Here is a 23,401-nt window from a genome sequence, read left to right on the forward strand (position 1 = left end):
TGACCAGGGCATCTACTTTAGGCATTGCAAAGCGAGCCACATGTTCCTCACTCAGAGGGTATAATTGCCCCATAGCCCTGGCAACCTTCAAAGGTCCCTTGGGGTCAGCCCATTGAGCTGAAATAAGCTCTTGGATGGAGTCATGCAAAGGAAAGGCTTGAGCAGGCTTTCTGGTACTAGCCATCCTTGGATTAACCGAGGAGGCTGTGCGACTCCCAGAATCTTCAATCGAGAGGGCTTGTAAGGCATCTGAAATAAGCGCTGGCAGCTCCTCGCGGTAGAAAATCCTCACCGCAGACGGATCATCAAGCTCCTATGGCAATTCTGCACCAGACTCTGGCTCCTCAGCCCAAGAAGTTCTGCCAGACTCCTCATAGCCCGACCACGGGGGTGGGGGGGGGGGCGGGGGGTGCACCACACTCAGAAGGGGAATTAGCCCTTCTGCGTTTATCAGGAGGATAAGAAACAGGCAAAGCCAACTCCAAAAGGCCAGGATCCACCGGGGGGGGGGGGGGGGGGGGGGGGGGAAAGGCAGAGGGTCCGAAGATCCCTGTGGAAGAGCTCTTTTAAGCATGTACGCCCTATACAGCATTAAAACAAAATCAGGGGAGAAAACCACTCCCTGACCGCCCGGATCCTGCCCAGGGCAATCAGCTCTATTATTAGCTTCACTCAGAGGACCCCCCCCCACCCCCACGGATTCAGGGCTCTCCGTCACAATGGAGGCCGCGCCGTGTGAAAAATCCAAAATGGCGCCCGCTGCCAGCTCAGAGCGCGAAAGATCGCCGCTCGCCATGCTCGGGCCAGCTCTACCGTCTGTACAGCACGAATTACAGAGCCCCGCTGCTGATTTGCGCTTGCCACATTTAGAACAGCGCTTTACAGTCTCCGCAGCCATCGCAGAAAACGGCGGTAAAATTCAAAAATGGCGGTTCGCGCCAAAAAACGTCCCAATCGCGGGCCCACCCCGGAGGAGTCAGAAAACACTCTTACCTCACTGGACCGAGTATCACAGCTCCGGTCCTGCAGAAGAATCTCAAGGAAAAAAACCTCTTTTCCAAGATTGCTGCGCTAAAGCGCGACGCGACTTTAAAGCGAATGCTACATACCTGTAGAAGGTATTCTCCGAGGACAGCAGGCTGATTGTTCTCACTGATGGGTGACGTCCACGGCAGCCCCTCCAATCGGAATCTTCACTAGCAAAGTCCTTTGCTAGCCCTCGCGCGCCCGCGCGCACCGCGCATGCGCGGCCGTCTTCCCGCCCGAAACCGGCTCGAGCCGGCCAGTCCAGTATGTAGCAAGACAATACTCTTAAGGGAAGACACAACTCCAAAGGGGAGGCGGGCGGGTTTGTGAGAACAATCAGCCTGCTGTCCTCGGAGAATACCTTCTACAGGTATGTAGCATTCGCTTTCTCCGAGGACAAGCAGGCTGCTTGTTCTCACTGATGGGGTATCCCTAGCCCCCAGGCTCACTCAAAACAACAACCATGGTCAATTGGGCCTCGCAACGGCGAGGACATAACAGAAATTGACCTAAAAAAATTTACCAACTAACTGAGAGTGTAGCCTGGAACAGAACAAACAGGGCCCTCGGGGGGTGGAGTTGGATCCTAAAGCCCAAACAGGTTCTGAAGAACTGACTGCCCGAACCGACTGTCGCGTCGGGTATCCTGCTGCAGGCAGTAATGGGATGTGAATGTGTGGACAGAAGCCCACGTCGCAGCTTTGCAAATTTCTTCAATGGAGGCTGACTTCAAGTGGGCTACCGACGCAGCCGTGGCTCTAACATTATGAGCCGTGACATGACCCTCAAGAGCCAGCCCCGCCTGGGCGTAAGTGAAGGAAATGCAATCTGCTAGCCAATTGGATATGGTGCGTTTCCCTACAGCCACTCCCCTCCTATTGGGGTCAAAAGAAACAAACAATTGGGCGGACTGTCTGTGGGGCTGTGTCCGCTCCAAGTAGAAGGCCAATGCTCTCTTGCAGTCCAAAGTGTGCAGCTGACGTTCAGCAGGGCAGGAATGAGGACGGGGAAAGAATGTTGGCAAGACAATTGACTGGTTCAGATGGAACTCCGACACGACCTTTGGCAGAAACTTAGGGTGAGTACGGAGGACTACTCTGTTGTGATGAAATTTGGTGTAAGGGGCCTGGGCTACCAGGGCCTGAAGCTCACTGACTCTACGAGCTGAAGTAACTGCCACCAAGAAAATGACCTTCCAGGTCAAGTACTTCGGATGGCAGGAATTCAGTGGCTCAAAAGGAGGTTTCATCAGCTGGGTGAGAACGACATTGAGATCCCATGACACTGTAGGAGGCTTGACAGGGGGCTTTGACAAAAGCAAACCTCTCATGAAGCGAACAACTAAAGGCTGTCCTGAGATCGGCTTACCTTCCACATGGTAATGGTATGCACTGATTGCACTAAGATGAACCCTTACGGAGTTGGTCTTAAGACCAGACTCAGACAAGTGCAGAAGGTATTCAAGCAGGGTCTGTGTAGGACAAGAGCGAGGATCTAGGGCCTTGCTGTCACACCAGACGGCAAACCTCCTCCAATGAAAGAAGTAACTTCTCTTAGTGGAGTCTTTCCTGGAAGCAAGCAAGATGCGGGAGACACCCTCTGGCAGACCCAAAGAGGCAAAGTCTACGCCCTCAACATCCAGGCCGTGAGAGCCAGGGACCGGAGGTTGGGATGCAGAAGAGCCCCTTCGTCCTGCGTGATGAGGGTCGGAAAACACTCCAATCTCCACGGTTCTTCTGAGGATAACTCCAGAAGAAGAGGGAACCAGATCTGACGCGGCCAAAAAGGAGCAATCAGGATCATGGTGCCTCGGTCTTGCTTGAGTTTCAACAAAGTCTTCCCCACCAGAGGAATGGGAGGATAAGCATACAGCAGGCCCTCCCCCCAATCGAGGAGGAAGGCATCCGATGCCAGTCTGCCGGTGGCCTGAAGCCTGGAACAGAACTGAGGGACTTTGTGGTTTGCTCGAGATGCGAAGAGATCCACCAAGGGGGTGCCCCACGCTTGGAAGATCTGGCGCACCACTCGGGAGTTGAGCGACCACTCGTGAGGTTGCATAATCCTGCTCAACCTGTCGGCCAGACTGTTGTTTACGCCTGCCAGATATGTGGCTTGGAGCACCATGCCGTTCCGGCGAGCCCAGGTCCACATGCTGACGGCTTCCTGACACAGGGGGCGAGATCCGGTGCCCCCCTGCTTGTTTACATAGTACATGGCAACCTGGTTGTCTGTCTGAATTTGAATAATTTGGTGGGACAGCCGATCTCTGAAAGCCTTCAGAGCGTTCCAGATCGCTCGTAACTCCAGAAGATTGATCTGTAGATCGCGTTCTTGGAGGGACCAGCTTCCTTGGGTGTGAAGCCCATCGACATGAGCTCCCCATCCCAGGAGAGACGCATCCGTGGTCAGCACTTTTTGTGGCTGAGGAATTTGGAAGGGACGTCCCAGAGTCAAATTGGTCCAAATCGTCCACCAATACAGGGATTCGAGAAAACTCGTGGACAGGTGGATCACGTCCTCTAGACCCCCCGCGGCCTGATACCACTGGGAGGCTAGGGTCCATTGAGCAGATCTCATGTGAAGGCGGGCCATGGGAGTCACATGAACTGTGGAGGCCATATGGCCCAGCAATCTCAACATCTGCCGAGCTGTGATCTGCTGGGACGCCCGCACCCGGGAGACGAGGGACAACAAGTTGTTGGCTCTCGTCTCTGGGAGATAGGCGCGAGCCGTCCGAGAATCCAGCAGGGCTCCTATGAATTCGAGGTTCTGCACTGGAAGAAGATGGGACTTTGGGTAATTTATCACAAACCCCAGTAGCTCCAGAAGGCGAATAGTCATCTGCATGGACTGCAGGGCTCCTGCCTTGGACGTGTTCTTCACCAGCCAATCGTCGAGATATGGGAACACGTGTACTCCCAGCCTGCGAAGTGCCGCTGCTACCACAGCTAGACACTTTGTGAACACCCTGGGCGCAGAGGCGAGCCCAAAGGGTAGCACACAGTACTGGAAGTGGCGTGTGCCCAACTGAAATCGCAGATACTGTCTGTGAGCTGGCAGTATCGGGATATGTGTGTAGGCATCCTTCAAGTCCAGAGAGCATAGCCAATCGTTTTGCTGAATCATGGGGAGAAGGGTGCCCAGGGAAAGCATCCTGAACTTTTCTTTTACGAGATATTTGTTCAGGGCCCTTAGGTCTAGGATGGGACGCATCCCCCCTGTTTTCTTTTCCACAAGGAAGTACCTGGAATAGAATCTCAGCCCTTCTTGCCCGGATGGCACGGGCTCGACCGCATTGGCGCTGAGAAGGGCGGAGAGTTCCTCTGCAAGTACCCTCTTGTGCTGGAAGCTGTAAGACTGAGCTCCCGGTGGACAATTTGGAGGTTTTGAAGCCAAATTGAGGGTGTATCCCTGCCGGACTATTTGCAGAACCCACTGATCGGAGGTTATGAGAGGCCACCTTTGGTGAAAAGCTTTCAACCTCCCTCCGACTGGCAGGTCGCCCGGCACGGACACTTGGATGTCGGCTATGCTCTGCTGGAGCCAGTCAAAAGCTCGCCCCTTGCTTTTGCTGGGGAGCCGCGGGGCCTTGCTGAGTCGCACGCTGGGGCTTAGCCTGGGCCGCAGGCTGTCGGGAAGGAGGATTGTACCTACGCTTGCCAGAAGAGTAGGGAACAGTCTTCCTTCCCCTGAAAAATCGTCTACCTGTAGAGGTAGAAGCTGAAGGCTGCCGGCGGGCGAATTTGTCGAATGCGGTGTCCCGCTGGTGGAGAGACTCTACCACCTGTTCGACTTTTTCGCCAAAAATGTTGTCCGCACGGCAAGGCGAGTCCGCAATCCGCTGCTGGATTCTATTCTCCAGGTCGGCGGCACGCAGCCATGAGAGCCTGCGCATCACCACACCTTGAGCAGCGGCCCTGGACGCAACATCAAAAGTGTCATAAACTCCTCTGGCCAGGAATTTTCTGCACGCCTTCAGCTGCCTGACCACCTCCTGAAAAGGCTTGGCTTGCTCAGGGGGAAGAGCATCAACCAAGCCCGCCAACTGCCGCACATTGTTCCGCATGTGTATGCTCGTGTAGAGCTGGTAAGACTGGATCTTGGACACGAGCATAGAGGAATGGTAGGCCTTCCTCCCAAAGGAGTCTAAGGTTCTAGCGTCCTTGCCCGGGGGCGCCGAAGCATGTTCCCTAGAACTCTTAGCCTTCTTTAGGGCCAAATCCACAACTCCAGAGTCGTGAGGCAACTGAGTGCGCATCAGCTCTGGGTCCCCATGGATCCGGTACTGGGACTCGATCTTCTTGGGAATGTGGGGATTAGTTAAGGGTTTCGTCCAGTTCGCAAGCAATGTCTTTTTTAGGACATGGTGCAAGGGAACGGTGGACGCTTCCTTAGGTGGAGAAGGATAGTCCAGGAGCTCAAACATTTCAGCCCTGGGCTCGTCCTCCACAACCACCGGGAAGGGGATGGCCGTAGACATCTCCCGGACAAAGGAAGCAAAAGACAGACTCTCGGGAGGAGAAAGCTGTCTTTCAGGAGAGGGAGTGGGATCAGAAGGAAGACCCTCAGACTCCTCGTCAGAGAAATATCTAGGATCTTCCTCTTCCTCCCACGAGGCCTCACCCTCGGTGTCAGACACAAGTTCACGAACCTGTGTCTGCAACCTCGCCCTGCTCGACTCAGTGGAGCCACGTCCACGATGGGGGCGTCGAGAGGTAGACTCCCTCGCCCGCATCGGCGAAGCTCCCTCCGCCGACGTAGTCGGGGAGCCTTCCTGGGAGGTGGCCGCGGTCGGTACCGCACGCGGTACCGACGTCGGGGACCTCAACCTGGGCGATGGGCCAGCCGGCGCCACGCTCGACGGTACCGGAGGTGCAAGCACCGCCGGTACCGGAGGGGTAGGGCGCAACAGCTCTCCCAGAATCTCTGGGAGAACGGCCCGGAGGCTCTCGTTTAGAGCGGCTGCAGAGAAAGGCTGAGAGGTCGATGCAGGCGTCGACGTCAGGACCTGTTCCGGGCGAGGAGGCTGTTCCGGGCTGTCCAGAGTGGAGCGCATCGACACCTCTTGGAGAGAGGGTGAGCGGTCCTCTCGGTGCCGATGCCTGCTGGGTGCCGAATCCCTCGGCGACCCAGAGCTCTCGGTGCCGACGCGGGGAGGAGACCGGTGTCGATGCTTCTTCGACTTCTTCCGAAGCATGTCACCGGAGCTCCCCGGCACCGACGAGGAGGACGTAGAATCCATCCGTCGCTTCCTCGGGGCCGAGGCCGAAGAAGGTCGGTCTCGGGGGGGCTGTACCGCAGGAGCCCTCAGGGTGGGAGGAGACCCACCCGAAGGCTCACCGCCACCAGCAGGGGAATGGACAGCCCTCACCTGCACTCCTGACGATGCACCACCGTCCGACGACATCAGCAGACAAGGTCCCGGTACCACCGACGTCGATGCAGCTATCCGATGTCTCGGCGCCGATGCAGGGGCCCGATGCCTCGATGCACTCGATGCAAGGGCGGCCGAGGAAGATGGTCTGGACGCTGACGACGTCGATGCACTCGAAGATCCCGGTGCCGATGCCGACGAAGAGCCCGAGAACAAAACGTTCCACTGGGCTAGTCTCGCTACCTGAGTCCGCCTTTGAAGCAGGGAACACAGACTACAGTTCTGAGGGCGGTGCTCGGCCCCCAGACACTGAAGACACGACGAGTGTCGATCAGTGAGCGAGATAACCCGGGCGCACTGGGTGCACTTCTTGAAGCCGCTGGAAGGCTTCGATGTCATGGGCGGAAAAATCACGCCGGCGAAATCAAAGTCCGAAATGACGGAAAAAGAGCACCAAAAACTGTAGAGGGAGAAAAATCTCGACCGAGGCCGAAAAGAGGCCTACCCCGACGACGAAAGAAAACTTATCGGGGCCAAAAGCTGGAAATACGGGGAGGATTGAAACGAAACCCGGTGGAGGGGTTCCGGAGCACTTCCCGAGTACAGGAAAAACTTTTCCGAAGAAAAAACACGTTCAACAATATGGACGCGCGAGGTCGACTCTCCGGGGCTCGACACGGCGAAAAATACGACCGTACCGAGTGCGGACAAAAGAAGACTGGCCGGCTCGAGCCGGTTTCGGGCGGGAAGACGGCCGCGCATGCGCGGTGCGCGCGGGCGCGCGAGGGCTAGCAAAGGACTTTGCTAGTGAAGTTTCCGATTGGAGGGGCTGCCGTGGACGTCACCCATCAGTGAGAACAAGCAGCCTGCTTGTCCTCGGAGAATTATTATTATTTTTTTTTTAACGCTGTGAGGAAAGCAGAGGTAAATAAAAACACTCCGGAGGCTCAGATAAGTGGGAAAGGCAGGGAAAGGCGAACCAATGTGCCTGCATCCACTGAGTGGGCAAGGACAGGGAAAAGCAAGCTAATATGTCCACATCCACAGGGGCATGGGTAAGGCAGGGAAAGGGCTGACCTATGTGCCTTCAAAGTGAAGCTGCTATAGCCTCTAACACCCCGGCTAACAACTGGCAAGCCAGGAGCCACCCCCAGGCAGATTTTGATGGAGCTCGAAGAAGCTGCAGCCACCCTGCTTGGGGAGATAGAGAATACTGAAGAGGCAGTGGAGCTAGCTGGCCATGAGGCACTGAGAAAAGTTGAGTGCTCTCTATCTCCCCCTGCTGGTTGATGGACACAACCCATACGTAATGGCTTCATCTGCTTGATGACAAGGAAATATACATTATGGCATTACACCAGGACTAAACCTATGCTTCAGCAATGTACTGTACACCATCAGAGAGACCAGGTTTGGGTTTCTGTCTGAAAGAGCCTTTGAGGTGTGGGTGTGTCATGGAAGTAATTTGCTCAGGTCATTTCAAGAAACCTAGAACTTAAAACAATGAACACCTGCAACAGAGGTAGGATTCTAAATAGCAGAAACACTGATATTTACAGTACATATACACAGCTGTCTGGAAAGCTCTGTCAATTGGTGAATGAAGTAAGAGGGCAGAGCATCCAATGAAGAGCAGTATACAAGGCCAGCAAGAAACACAGACCTTGCTGGTGAAGAGTCTCACTTGCCTGGTTCATGTTATCTGTTCCCAGTACTCCTGACCTGTGAGCTGTTGTATCACTCTGCTCCATTTTATCAATCACAGGCTACCAACTGACCTGAGAGCTAAGGCCCCTTTCTTGTCATTTCCCACTTACATAGAGGGAGAGAAAATAAGAATAAAACATATCCAATGGTTGTTATGTAGAAAAATTATATTGAACTGAATGCATCTCAAAATACTTACCTTTTTTCAGGCGTGATTTCCGAGACTCTGTAGCCACTGGGAGTGGTGGGACCTTGAACAAGGGAAATGGCTGTTAGAATGTGTTTCAAATAGTGTGAAGGCAGTGCTACTAAACTTTTAAAACAAAGTTATTGGAACTGCTGGCATTATCAGTCTATCAATCAGAGGATAGACTGATAATGCCAGCAAAAGCAGTTCCAATAACTTTGTTTTAAAAGTGAACAAGCAGTTTTACATAGTAGCTGAACTTTTTGACATTCCATTTACATTTTTCTGATGGTGATAATTTCCTTATGTCTGCTTAGGGTTACCACGTTTAGATCCATTTTTCAACCATCACTTAGTTGTTCTTTTCTTATCACTACCACTTATTTCTACAGCACTACTAGATGTACGCAGCGCTGTACACTTGAACATAAAGAGAGTCCATACTCGTCAGAGCTTACAATCTAATCAGAACAAAAAGGACACATAAGGAATAAGGGAATGATAAAACAGACGTTAAAATTTTCAGTGAATGCAATAGAATAAGAACCCCCAAAACAATAAACATCTCCAAAGAAAGAAACCAGTTCTCTCCCCTTCTAATTACCTATCTGGCAGAGCTATGGACAAGGTCACAATCAGGCTTATTTTCAAAAGAGAAGGTCGCCCATCTTTTGACACAAATCGGGAGATGGGTGTCCTTCTCCCAGGGTCGCCCAAATCGGCATAATCGAAAGCCGATTTTGGCCATCCTCAACTGCTTTCCGTTGCAGGGATGACCAAAGTTCACTGGGGCGTGTCAGAAGCGTAGTGAAGGCGGGACTGGGGCGTGCCTAACACATGGGCGTCCTCGACCGATAATGGAAAAAAAGAAGGGCATCCCTGATGAGCACTTGGGCAACTTTATTTGGTCCATTTTTTGTTATGACCAAGCCTCAAAAAGGTGCCCGAATTGACCAGATGACCACCGGAGGGAATCAGGGGTGACCTCCCCTTACTTCCCCAGTGGTCACTAACCCCTTCCCACCCTCAAAAAAACAACTTTTTAAATATTTTTTGCCAGCCTCTATGCCAACCTCAAATGTCATACCCAGCTCCCTGACAGCAGTATGCAGGTCCCTGGAGCAGTTTTAGTGGGTGCAGGCCCATCCCCCCTACCTGTTACACTTGTGGTAAATGTGAGCCCTTCAAAACTCACCAGAAACCCAATGTACCCACATGTAGGTGCCCCCCTTCACCCCTTAGAGCTATGGTAGTGGTGTACAGTTGTGTGGAGTGAGTTTTTTTGGGGGGGTTGGGGGGCTCAGCACACAAGGTAAGGGAGCTATGCACCTGAGAGCAATTTCTGAAGTCCACTGCAGCGCCCCCTAGGGTGCCCGGTTGGTGTCTTGGCATGTGAGGGGGACCAGTGCACTACGAATGCTGGCTCCTCCCACGACCAAATGGCTTGGATTTGGTCGTTTCTGAGATGGGCATCCTCGGTTTCCATTATCGCCGAAAATCGGAGACGACCATCTCTAAGGTCAACCTAAATTTCGCAATTTGGGCGTCCCCGACCGTATTATCGAAACGAAAGATGGACGCCCATCTTGTTTTGATAATACGGGTTTCCCCGCCCCTTTGCCAGGATGTCCTGTGAGGACGTCCTCAGGAAAACTTGGGCGCTCCTTTCGATTATGCCCCTCAATATTTTTCTGGACTGGATTTTTTCTACACTAAAATTTGATTTAATCCAGGCAGCGGGATTAAACTATTTTTCAAACTGGAAAAACAACTGGCCATTTAGAAAGTCTGTAAAAGGACAAAATTTCAGAACACAATGTATAAGCATATGTTCCTCTGATCAAGAAAAGATCCATCATAACTGTAAGTACCAATATTAAAAAAAAAGTCAGACTAGAAACATTACACTTGTTAACTATTGTTGGCATACCCTTCCAAAAATCTAAGACTGTAACAACAAGGTATACTTACAGCGTCTGAATTTAAGTTTTAACTGATCAATACTGATAAAATACCCTTGATACAAAAAACAAGGTTTTTACTGGATGAACCAAAAAAACCAACAACAAAAATAATCCCCTAGTACTCTGTCCCTTCCCTGGCTTGTCTTGTATCCTCCACTCAGTTTGGGGGCTTTTATTAGTGCTGATGAATCCTAAGTGACACAAATGTATATATTTCATTCCAATGGAAAAGGTACCTAGCAAAAAAACACATTAAAAACAAGCACTGGTTGTTCAGATTCTCAAAGAAGCTATTTATTTAGCCAGAAAATAAACACCTACATTTAACTAAGAATAGAAGTATTCAGTTTTATCACTCATCAACAAAAAGTGATTTTTCATAGCATCTAACAACAATAAAGCATTGCTTCTCATCTGTCATAAATGTTTTCTATAGACAACTGAGCTAAAAGGCACACAAGTGGGTGATGCCATCAAATGGCGTGGGCACAGGCCCATCCACTCTGAGCTCCGGCCCACCCAACAGCGGCAGAGCTGGTTTGTGAATGTCAGGGATCCCCAAGCCCCGCAGGCTGAAGACTCCCGGCGATCCAGCATTTCTTAAATTCCTCCCCCCCCCCCCCCCCCCCCCCACCGCCTTTTAAATCCTGCAGTGCTCACACTGGTCCGGAGCCTTCCCTCTGACACAAGTACATTAGAGGAAGGGTATGGGTATCTATTATTCAATGCAGAAAATGTGAATGAGGATGCCAAGTCTGGGAGACGGATCAGATGTCAAAAGACACATCAAATGCCATAACTGCCTGGAGAGAGAGACGATCCTGGTGCCAAAAAATGCAGCCTGAGACCAAGAAAATATGGCAGAAAGATACATAAATATTTCCTATTGTTTTTAGTGCGACAAGCTTGATCAAAAACACTTTCCAAGTACAACTAGATAGGTTGCCTATACGTGTTACTTATAAACTTAGAATCTCAAAAGGGAAGCTCTTTGTCATGATGCAATTTCTAAAGCAAAGTGTTAGCAGTAAATTTGATAGACTGAGATCATACTTCACACGCCCTGACTTAGGAGTGAGGTTCCATTCTGTCACATTATGCACAATGCTAACTTGTTCAGAGAAATTGCCTCCAGGAGACAAACCAAGGTGTCACTTCTTGGGTCCAGAGCACTGCATTAATAACCTTATAATCAGGGTACTAAAAAGAAACTTTAAAACAATCCAGGAACGTTAACACTTTTAAAGTTAAAATGACCAGATCTTAAAGATACTAACAAAAAAACCCGCTCCAAATCTTTTTTTAGATCTGATCACATTATAAACCATAAATTTTTACTGCTTCTGATCAGATTACCATTGGAATGCTTTTATGATTCACTTATTCTAGTATTGCCATCTTCTGCCCATTCTATCCTCACTTGAGGAAAAGGGGGGGGGGGGGTAGCTCCCCATAGCTAGCTAAAAAGGTACTGTTAGTCTAATAAGGTATTGCCTTATATTTAGAAACCTGTATTTCTATACTTTTATGTGGACTGAAATAGCAACCACACTAATTTAAGACAGCATGAGAGACATCTTTGCCTTCCAGAGTCTGAAAAAACTTCTTGTGTGGATTCTTATTCAGTTTAGGACAAAAGACAGGGAGCATTATTTCCTTACATAAATAGAAAGTGTGGTCACCTTTGGTAAGAGCTATCTTGTTGTGATGTAACCAACTATATGGTTCATAGGTGATCAATTTACTTATTTTTCTTGCCGTAACAACAGCTACTAAAAAGAGGGTCTTCCAAGTAAAATGAAGCAGACGCCCCTTTATGAATCAAGAAATGGTTGGACATTGGCTTCCAGATTCAAACTGATGTGGATATGAGAGTGCACCGATACTGATATGTACTCTGATGGAGGACATTTGCAGCACCTGTCAAAAGAAGTGGTATAGGTAGTTAAGTATGGCATTTGGAGGATACTGAAGTCATGGCCATTAGTAAGATGGAGATGAAGAATCTGTTCCACTTAAAAGCACAGATACATCTGTGACCACGATATTTTACATGGGCACTGGTAGCCCTAGGGCAGAAACTGCTGTCAGGGCTAGCCATTTGAGATTTGGATGAAGTAGGAACCACTGTTCTCTATTATTGGTAATGGACATAGTTTAAGACTGCAAGGATTAAAAAAAAAACCACAAGTCTGTTAATATGTGGGAATCAATTCTGACAAGGCCAGTATGAAGCTGAGAACCACTGTGCCAGGCTTCTTTTGAAATTTATATAGGGTGTAGAAGAGTTGCTCACAATCTGCATTGCTGTGGTGCTCTGGCAAACCAATGTGATGTTTGATCTAGTCGAATAACACAAAGGTCATGCTACTGTCCAGCCAGAGTTGTTTCAAAGGTGTGGACAGCACAGGAGATGGCTGTGTAGCCCTGCACTTAGGTGTCTGCATTTCTTCAGCACTTTTATGGGAAACTCACATGCCTGTGCAAGGGCGCTGAAGGTAACTGAGCTTTAGGACTGGAAGCATTTGAAGAGGTTCCTGCCAATTTGGAAGATCACTGACGCTGCTCCTTTGCAGCTTGACTCAAAGCCACTGTGTAGGGAAGCAGAGGCAACAACCACAAAGGGGGATCTGCTAGCATATATACAGTCAGCTAATCTCTGTGGAGGCTATAATTTTTATTTATTTTATTTTTGTTACATTTGTACCCTGCGCTTTCCCACTCATGGCAGGCTCAATGCGGCTTACATGGGGCAATGGAGGGTTAAGTGACTTGCCCAGAGTCACAAGGAGCTGCCTGTGCCTGAAGTGGGAATCCAACTCAGTTCCTCAGTTCCCCAGGACCAAAGTCCACCACCCTAACCACTAGGCCACTCCTCCACTCCACTCAATCTCCTTTCCTCCCTCTGGGTGAGCAAATATCTCTTCTCTGCCTCATAGGCATTGTGGAAATGGTTCGGGCAATCCTTTAGACTCAAGGAGACATCTGGGACATTTTCGAACAACAAAATAACAAGCTAACAAATGGAACTGATTAAATCTTTTCTACTAAAAAAGAAGAAAAACCATTGGAGGCAAGCAGAGATAAGGAAATCTCTTCAATACGAGAGAGCTTTATTTTCATGTTCATTAAGCAGAACAGAACAAACAAAAACTGGGAGACTGAGGAGACCACTGCACATAGGAAGGCCTGTGCATGCTCTGGAAGAACTATTCTGCCCCATTGCTGTCAGATGTCCTCACTGACTGTGTGCCTGACTCAATCCTAATTGTCAATAGAAACCAACTACAGCTATAACTAGATTTAGAAAGGATTACCAGCAGGATATAGCAATCCCCACCAAGTTCATCCATTAGACTAATTAAAAGAGAAGACATGGTGGAATAGGAGACTGAACTGAGGTGGATGACACCACAAATAGAAAACCTTTTCCTGATGCAGGAATTACCACTATTGTTAGCAGAATCTGTGGTACTTCAGGAGTCAAATACCACACACCAGAATAAGAGAAAAGTCTTCTTTATTTGCCAGCAAACAAAGTAGAACATCAGCGCTAACCCTCTCCTTCTCTTGGCTCTCTGTGTCTTGTCTCTTTCGTAAGCTGCTTCTGTTCTCATTTATATATGGTTCTAAACCCCTCTAGCCTCCACCTTCTCACCAGATGGTAAGGAATAGATTGATTACCCTGTCTTGAACTAATTATCTCTACACATTACTTACAATATCAGTTACACAGGTTTCAAATATTTCCTAAACTGACCTACGACCTGGGGCCTCTCAAACTAGACAATGCGGCACCTATCTCCTGCATTTTATTATTATTAAATTCTCAGATTCTATTATTTAGCAATCCCTGATTCTAATTCACACGTATGGACATCAGTAATTGTAACAGGCACAACATTGCATAGTAATTTACCAATAGCTCAATCCTCTGTTTTATTACTACTACTACTACTACTATTTAGCATTTCTATAGCGCTACAAGGCATACGCAGCGCTGCACAAACATAGAAGAAAGACAGTCTCTGCTCAAAGAGCTTACAATCTAATAGACAAAAAATAAATAAAGTAAGCAAATCAAATCAATTAATGTGAACGGGAAGGAAGAGAGGAGAGTAGGTGGAGGCGAGTGGTTACAAGTGGTTACGAGTCAAAAGCAATGTTAAAGAGGTGGGCTTTCAGTCTAGATTTAAAGGTGGCCAAGGATGGGGCAAGACGTAGGGGCTCAGGAAGTTTATTCCAGGCGTAGGGTGCAGCGAGACACAAGGCGCGAAGTCTGGAGTTGGCAGTAGTGGAGAAGGGAACAGATAAGAAGGATTTATCCATGGAGCGGAGTGCACGGGAAGGGGTGTAGGGAAGGACGAGTGTGGAGAGATACTGGGGAGCAGCAGAGTGAATACATTTATAGGTTAGTAGAAGAAGTTTGAACAGGATGCGAAAACGAATAGGGAGCCAGTGAAGGGTCTTGAGGAGAGGGGTAGTATGAGTAAAGCGACCCTGGCGGAAGATGAGACGGGCAGCAGAGTTTTGAATCGACTGGAGAGGGGAGAGGTGACTAAGTGGGAGGCCAGCAAGAAGCAGATTGCAGTAGTCTAAACGAGAGGTGACAAGGGTGTGGATGAGGGTTTTGGTAGAGTGCTCGGAAAGAAAGGGGCGGATTTTACGGATGTTGTAAAGAAAGAAACGACAGGTCTTGGCGGTCTGCTGGATATGAGCAGAGAAGGAGAGAGAAGAGTCAAAGATGACCCCAAGGTTTCGAGCTGAGGAGACAGGGAGAATGAGAGAGCCATCAACAGAAATAGAAAATGGGGGGAGCGGGGAGGTGGGTTTTATTATTCACATAATCAGATTCCCAGTTAGCTCATAACTTAAAGTGCTAGCTGGGCTCTACCCCCCTCGGGGCATTCATTAAGGGGCCAGTCCTACACTTATCTATAATCAATCAAGGAAAAGCGTTGACTTTTCCTGACCTCTTTCACCTTTTGCTTCATACACAGAACTAGCTAGCAATGTGGATAATTGAAACCAGATGACCTCTTAAACTGCAGAAAATATCACTTGAAAAGTCAGACAAAGATGTAAACACTGAATTGAAAAGATATTTTACAGGGAGAAATAGAACTTATTAATTAAAAGTATTAAAAATTAAACAGAATAAAACATATTTTAAAATAAGCAGAGATCAGAATTCCTTATAAGACAGAATCTAAATTATCAAGAATTTATTTAAAATCTAAACTATCTCCTATTTCCAGGACTACCTCATTCCCTCTTATCAAAGAAAATAATGTTAAAAAAAGCTATTTCTATGACGTTGTGTGAACTATAATATACATAAGGAACCCAAAATGGTATTGTTTTCTGTGGAATCCGTATGTAAATAATGTTTTAAATTTTGTTCTATAGTGTGTTCTCGCTATTCGCACGATCAAGATTTGGGGTTTTGCACATTCAAGGACATAATATATATGTAACCAGCACATCACCTTTCGTGCTGTGTTCCTGACTATTCACAGACATGCACATTTTAAAACAAGTTCTTTCTTTCACTTTCACTTTGCTGGCTTTTATATCAGAACTGAAAGGAGTGGAGTCACTGGTAGCACTAGGTTGCTGGGGAAGTGATCATCCTTGCTACTGGCATATATATCAGAACTGAAAATGGCATCCAAGCGTACTGAGAGTCTCAAGAAAGCATTCATAAGCACAAGAAATCTGTCATGTGTCTTAGTGACAAAAGGTAAAATTAGTTCTTACCTGATAATTTTCTTTCCATTAGTCCCATCAGATCAATCCAGACACTTGTGGGTTATGTCCCTCCACTAGCAGGTTAGATAGAGAGAACACCGAAGTTCGTCACTAGAGGGCATGTGCAGCCAGCCTAACTTCAATATACGATACTAAAGCAGTAAGAAATCATTTGAACAATAGTTCACCCTCCTGCCTCTCGAAAACAGCATATAATCTGAAGGAAAACCTCCAAGCTGCTCCATAGTAACAACTGTTCTCTAATAACTTGTTTAAACCAAACTTCCAGACTAACAGAAGAACGTGAGTAGAAGCACCAGTAACCATAACAAACCCTTCCATATATACATCATACAGAATCAGCTAACATGAACCCCAGGGAGGGCCTCTGGATTGATCTGATGGGACTAATGGAAAGAAAATTATTAGGTAAGAACTAGTTTTACCTTCCATTGCGTCCCCAGATCAATCCAGAAACTTGTGGGATGTACCAAAACAATCCTCAAGAAGGGTGGGATCGAACTCCCCCGGAAGCCAAAACAGAAGCGCCAAAAAACGCATCCCGATGCGCAGCGACATCTAGCCGGTAATGTTTAGAAAAATTATGAACTGATGCCCAAGTAGCCGCTTTACAAATGTCCCCGAACGGTACCAGCCGGTACTCCACAAATGACGCAGCCTGAGCCCTACTCGAATGCGCTCGAATCTGAAGAGGATGAGGCTTCCCCATGGAAAGGTAAGCAGATCCGATTGCCTCCCGAAGCCAGCGAGCGATCGTAGCTTTAGAAGCCACGTCTCCCTTTTTATGTCCAGCAAACAGGACAAACAGATGATCGGACTTCCGGAAGAAATTAGTCGCTTCCAAATAGGCCATCAGGGTTCTTTTTACATCCAAACACCGCAACTGATGAAAATCTTTCAAATAATCTTCCCGCTTGAAGGTCGGCAAATTAACTTCTTGGTTAACGTGAAAACGAGAGATCACCTTCGGTAGAAAGGATAGCACCGTTCGAATCGAGACCCCTGCCTCCGAAAAACGCAGAAAAGGATCCCTGCATGACAAAGCCTGAAGTTCCGAAACCCTTCTGGCCGAAGCCATTGCCACCAAAAACACCGTTTTCAAAGTCAGATCCTTCAAAGACGTCTTACTGAGTGGCTCAAATGGAGCCCGCTGAAATGCCCACAGTACGAGGTTCAGATTCCATTCCGGCACCACCAGCACCCGAGACGGCCTAGAATGACTAATGCCTCGGAGAAAACGAACTACATCCGGATGAGAGGCCAACGAACGACCACCTAAACGGCCTCTAAAACAGGCCAACGCCGTCACCTGTACCTTAAGAGAGCTCAATGACAGCGCCTTCTCAAACCCCTCCTGCAAAAAGACTAGAATAGTCACGAGAGGGGCCGATTTCGGCGAGATGCCTGACGACGAACACCAAGAGACAAAGGTTCGCCAGACCCTAGCATACGCTGAAGACATAGATCGCTTGTGTGCCTGCAACATCGTCCCAATCACCGACTCACAATACCCTTTGCGTCCGAGTCGCGACCTCTCAATAGCCAAGCCGTAAGACCAAATGGGATGGGATCCTGCATGATCACTGGTCCCTGAACCAGAAGATCAGGAATGTTCGACAGTCTCAACGGTTCGTCTATCAACAGATGCACTAAATCCGCATACCAAGGACGCCTGGGCCAATCCCGAGCCACCAGAATGACTACTCCTGAATGCTGCGCGATCCTGCCGACCACCCGACCAATCATGGGCCATGGAGGAAAGACATACAGTAGATCCTGCGGCCACCTTTGCAACAGTGCGTCTATTCCTTCGGACCCGAATTCTCTGCCCCTGCTGAAAAAACAGGGCACCTTGGCATTGGAAAAACGGGCCATTAGATCCACTACTGGCATCCCCCAACGGGACGTGATCTGGTCTAACGTTAGTCGAGAGAGCTTCCACTCCCCCGCATCCAACCGGTTCCGGCTGAGGAAATCCGCCTGCACATTCAGAACTCCCGCGATGTGAGCTGCTGACAAAAGAAAGAGACGCGTCTCTGCCCAGCGGCAGAGGGAAAGAGCCTCCGTTGACAACTGAGCGCTCCGAGTGCCCCCTTGGCGATTGACATAAGCTACCGCTGTCGCATTGTCACAGAGAACTCGTACCGACTGGTTCAGCACTAATGTCTCGAAGGCTTGCAGCGCCAGCCGAATCGCCCGCAATTCCAGAAGATTGATTGATAACCGAGCCTCCGACACTCCACACACCCTGCGTTGAATGACCCAGGCAATGAGCACCCCAGCCGGACAGACTGGCATCCGTCGTGATCACCCACCATTCCAGAGTGGCTAGGGGCATGCCGCAAAGATTCTCCGGTTGGAGCCACCAACGCATGGCAAAACGAGCCCGAGCCTCCCACGGGATCCGAACCACATAATCCTCCGACAACGGGGACCAACGGCTGAGCAGGGACCACTGCAACAGACGCATATGACTCCTGGCTCAAGGGACCACGTCCAGCGTCACTGCCATCGACCCTAGCACCTGAACATAGTCCAACGCCTTCAGAGCTGCTACTTGAAGGAGTGAGGAAATCTGCCGCATCAGCTTCAACCTGCGTGGTTCCGGGAGAAAAACTCTGCCCTGAGCAGTATCGAACAGAACGCCCAGATACTCCAAAGTCTGGGTCGGAACGAGGTGACATTTCTGAATGTTGATCACCCAAGCCCAGTGAACGCAGAAGATTCATGACCGACTGGGTAGCTCGGACACACTCCTCCTGAGACAGCACACGAATGAGCCAGTTGTCGAGATACGGGTGAACTTGCACCCCTCTTGCTCGCAAGAAAGCTGCCACTACCACCATTACCTTGGAGAAGGTGCGAGGCGCCGTGGCCAGACCAAAAGGCATGGCTCGGAATTGAAAATGCTGTCCCAGAACCGCAAAGCACAGGAAGCGCTGATGAGGCGGCCCAATGGGAATGTGCAAGTATGCCTCTTTTAGATCATAGTAACATAGTAGATGACGGCAGAAAAAAAGACCTGCGCGGTCCATCCAGTCTGCCCAACAAGATAAACTCACATGTGCTACTTTTTGTGTATACCTTGTCTTGATTTGTACCTGTCCTTTTCCGGGCACAGACCGTATAAGTCTGCCCAGCACTATCCCCGCCTCCAAACCATCAGTCCCGCCTCCCTCCATCGGCTCTGGCACAGACCGTATAAGTCTGCCCAGCACCATCTCCGTCTCCCGCCACCGGCTTTGACACCCAATCTCGTCTAAGCTCCTTAGGATCCATTCCTTCTGAGCAGGATTCCTTTGTGTTTATCCCACGCATGTTTGAATTCCGTTACCGTTTTTGTTTCCACCACCTCCCGCGGGAGGGCATGCCAAGCATCCACTACTCTCTCCGTGAAAAAATACTTCCTGACATTTTTCTTGAGTCTGCCCCCCTTCAATCTCATTTCATGTCCTCTCGTTCTACTGCCTTCGCATCTCCGGAAAAGGTTCGTTTGCAGAGATCGAGAGCTGTTAGAAATTCTCCCGGTTGCACGGCCGCCACGACGAAGTGCAAAGTTTCCATCCTGAAATGCCTCACTCTGAGGGCTCTGTTGACCGCCTTGAGATCTAGAACTTGCTGAAACGTTCCTCCCTTCTTTGGCACGACAAAGTAAATAGAGTAGCAACCCTGGCCGATTTCAGCCGAAGGCACCAGAACAACTGCCTCTAAGCGTAGTAATTCCGACAGAGTATCTCGTACCGCTGCTCTCTTTAGTGGAGACTTGCAAGGAGACTCTAGGAAGCTGTCTGACAGTGAACGGGCAAACTCCAACTTGTAGCCGTGTTGAATGATGTCCAGCACCCATTCATCCGCAGTTACCCCAGCCCACTCCTTCCCGAATTGAGACAGCCATTCCCCTATTGCTGGGAAGGAATGGACCAGGGCCCCATCATTGGGTTCCTCTGCTGCCCTGCTGATTGCGAGAGGCCAAGATAGGCTGAGGGCGGTCTGGCCAAAAGGGCTGCTGTCTCTGCTGAAAACGGGGCTTTGAAAACCCCCCAGGTCTGCCAGGCCTATAATGCTTGGCCTCCTTAAAGCGAGGCCTGAAGGTCTTCGTCTGGGACTTTCCTCTGGCAAACGACCCTTGGAATCTCCTAACTCCTTAACAATCTGAGCAAGTTCCTCCCCAAAGAGGAGCCGCCTCTTAAAAGGCAACCATGCCAAACGGGACTTAGATGCCACATCTGCCGCCCAGTGCTTCAGCCAAATCCATCTACGGGCCAACACTGCCAATGAAACTTCCTTAGCCGAAGCTCGGAGAATGTCATAAAGGGCATCCGCCAGATAAGCCAACCCTGACTCCAACGCCGGGAGGCATTCAACCAGGTCTTCAGTACACACCGCCTGCTGAACCCAGGACAGACAAGCTCTTGCCACATAAGATCCGCAAATCGAGGCCTGTAATGACAATGCTGCCACCTCGAATGATGCCTTCACCGAAGCTTCAAGTCTTCGATCCTGCGGATCTCAGAGGGCGGTGCTGCCCTCCACCGGTTAAGTTGTTTTCTTTGTCACCGCAGTAATTAACAAGTCTACTGTCACCAAACGCAAGGAGTCCAAATCCTCCTGCCGTAAGGGACAGAGTTTGGCCATGGCCCGCGCGACCCTAAGGCTAGCCTCTGGCGAATCCCACTGTGCCTTAATGAGCACCTGCATGGCCTCATGAATATGAAAAGCTCGGGACGGAGTCCTAGTGCCTGACATAATCGAGGGCGCACCTCCCGACTGAGCCGGGGTTCAGGGACAGATATATTTAATATCTCCATTGCCTTTATAATAAAAGACGGAAGTTCCTCCCTACGAAAAAGCCTTGCCGCGGTAGGGTCATCACCCTCTCCCGCCGGCATCTCCCCGTATTCCAGGGTCTCTTGTAGGGAATCCCCTGACAACTGAGCTTCATCAGAGTCAGACTGCCCCGACCCCTCAGCTCCTGGGCCAAAACACTCAAAATGGGCCCGTTTAGGGACTGCATGAGAGAAATCAGTAGAAGAGCCATGCTGGCTATCCAAAATGGCGTCCATCTCGCCTCCCCCCGCTGCTTTCAATAAAAAAGCCTTGTGCATGAGGAGTACAAACTCCGGTGAAAACGCCACTGTATGCAGCACCCCCGAGACAGGAGAGTCCGAGACTCTGCATTCCTGGGCAGAAACAGCTGAGAGCTGCAATCCCGCCGCTAAGGAGCAGAAGGGGAGAAAATGGCGGTGGCCAACCCACATGCTGCCGGCAACAACGGCTTTCCCGCCATGCGGGCGTCGGTCGACTCTGCCGCTTTCCCCCTGCAGAGCGGTCTGCCTGTTCCGGCCGGGGCTTGCCCAAGGCCCCAACACAGCTCTCACATGCCCCGGACGCCATCTTACGCGCACCACAGCGAGAACACCTTTTGATGGTTTCTGACGCCGACATCGGGCCAAAGCCTGCTTCCCAGCCTAGCATTCGCGTACCTCTGAAGCCTGGAGCCAGGAATCGCTGCTTTAAATTTTAGGGATCTCCGTTTGTGTTTCTGTATAATTTTTTTTTCAAGAGGCAGGAGAGAAACACCGAAAGAACTAACTCCCTAAGGAAGCAGACAGCCTTGTGGGGGAGACGGGTAGGGACTTGGCACCACCAGGTGTAACCCCAACGTGCCAAAAGCACCTCAACCCCAATATAAACTCAACAACCCCCGAGGGAACGGGACAGGAGACAAATCAATGCAGAGCTGCACAATATGTCTCTTCACCTGCTAGATAGAGAGAATACTGAAGTTAGGCTGGCTGCACATACCCTCTAATGGCGAACTTCGGTGTTCCCTCTATCTAACCTGCTAGTGGAGGGACATAACCCACAAGTCTCTGGATTGATCTGCGGACGCAATGGAATACGTGTTTAGATAAGCTTTGTTCTGGCATGTCCGTTATACCTTTCAGGAAATCTAGACTGCCCCTATTTGACTGACTGTACATTTGTCCTTTAGATTGTAAGCTCCTTTGAGCAGGGACTGTCCTTCTATGTTAAATTATACAGCGCTGCGTAACCCTAGTAGCGCTTTAGAAATGTCAAGTAGTAGTAGTTACTGCTGTTGGCTACGAGTTCAATGTTAACGAATCAATAATCCGATAAATCCAAGCTATTCACCAGTTTGTTCGCAAGTCTGCACTGGAAAGTGCTAAAACAACATCTGTGGTTCATGATCAGTCAGTCAATGGAAAAGTGGCTAAATTTATGGATTATGCAAATAGTAAATGAAAAAAAAAGCAGAATGGATAGCATTACTGTGAGAATGAAAGCCAAAGAAATCTATAAAAACAGCACACAGGGCCAGGAAAACGTGAAACCCTTTTCTGCTAGTTCTGGCTGGCTTGCACATTTTAAAAGGTGACATGCGCTTAAAAATGTAAAGCTTTCCAGTGAGGTGGGTTCTGCTGACAACGAAGCTGCCGAAGGATTTAAAAAATACTTGCTAAGTGTGATAAGAGAAAATGATTATGCGTCACAGCAGGTCTTCAACGTCAATGAGACCGGTTTGTTTTACAGACTGGGAAACGGATATATATAATGAAAATGGCAGCCAAAGCCTCTGGTTTAAATCATTTAAAGACTGTGCCACCCCTGTCTATTGTGTGCCAATGCCAACAGTGATTTCAAAAGCAAGCCTCTCATGGTCAACAAAGTACAAAATCCTTGCACACTTAAAGGAAAGAACCTGACTTGCATGCCAAGTCCATTGGAGATGGAACTGCAAAGCTTAGATGACGTCCAAAATATTCTGGGAATGGTTCAACAACTCCAGAAATTCTGACTGGGGCTGCTGTTGGGAGCGATCCAAGATGGCGGATTGAACCTGTACCGGATTGGTAATGTATTTCCTTTGTCCTGAGTCTTGCGAATGCAGAAATGTAGAGGGAAGCAGGGAGCCGTGGGGACTCCAGGCCGGCCTCCTTCTACAGCGGCGGGCTCTATTGAGTCGTTTCTTCGAGGTCCGGAGTGACTGGAGGGTTGGTAGGCGGCACGTTGATGACAGCAGGGGTGAGTGGAGACCCGGGAGCTGCGCTACTGCTGGATGTGACCTTGAGCCCCGACCAAAGAGCTCATCCCCCGCAGCCCCGTAGTACTAGCTCCCCGGTGATGGCGGCGTCATCTCTGCGATCGTGAATTGCAGCTGAGAAGGAATGTCTGGGTCCTCAAGTACAAACACTGGTGAGCGATGGAACTGAAAATATTTTCAGTTCCTTACAAGCGGCGGAGGAATCAACTGAAGCTGCGGGAGATCATTTGGCTACAGGGGAAGCTATATCAACTGACGAGGTACAAATTCCACTTATTCCTAGCTTTTTGGAGGAGACCACCATC

At 49.4% G+C, this 23,401-nt stretch overlaps 1 protein-coding gene across 1 annotated transcript in view; it reads right to left on the reverse strand.

The window, feature by feature from the left end:
* Positions 1–23,401, reverse strand: part of BBS4 (Bardet-Biedl syndrome 4) — a 190,187-nt gene that overhangs the window by 137,239 nt on the left and 29,547 nt on the right. Inside the window, 1 exon segment of the mRNA XM_030187602.1 lies at positions 8,307–8,358. Coding sequence (XP_030043462.1) covers positions 8,307–8,358 — 52 coding nt within the window.

This window comes from Microcaecilia unicolor, chromosome 1 (assembly GCF_901765095.1).
Source record: "Microcaecilia unicolor chromosome 1, aMicUni1.1, whole genome shotgun sequence".
NCBI lineage: Eukaryota > Metazoa > Chordata > Amphibia > Gymnophiona > Siphonopidae > Microcaecilia > Microcaecilia unicolor.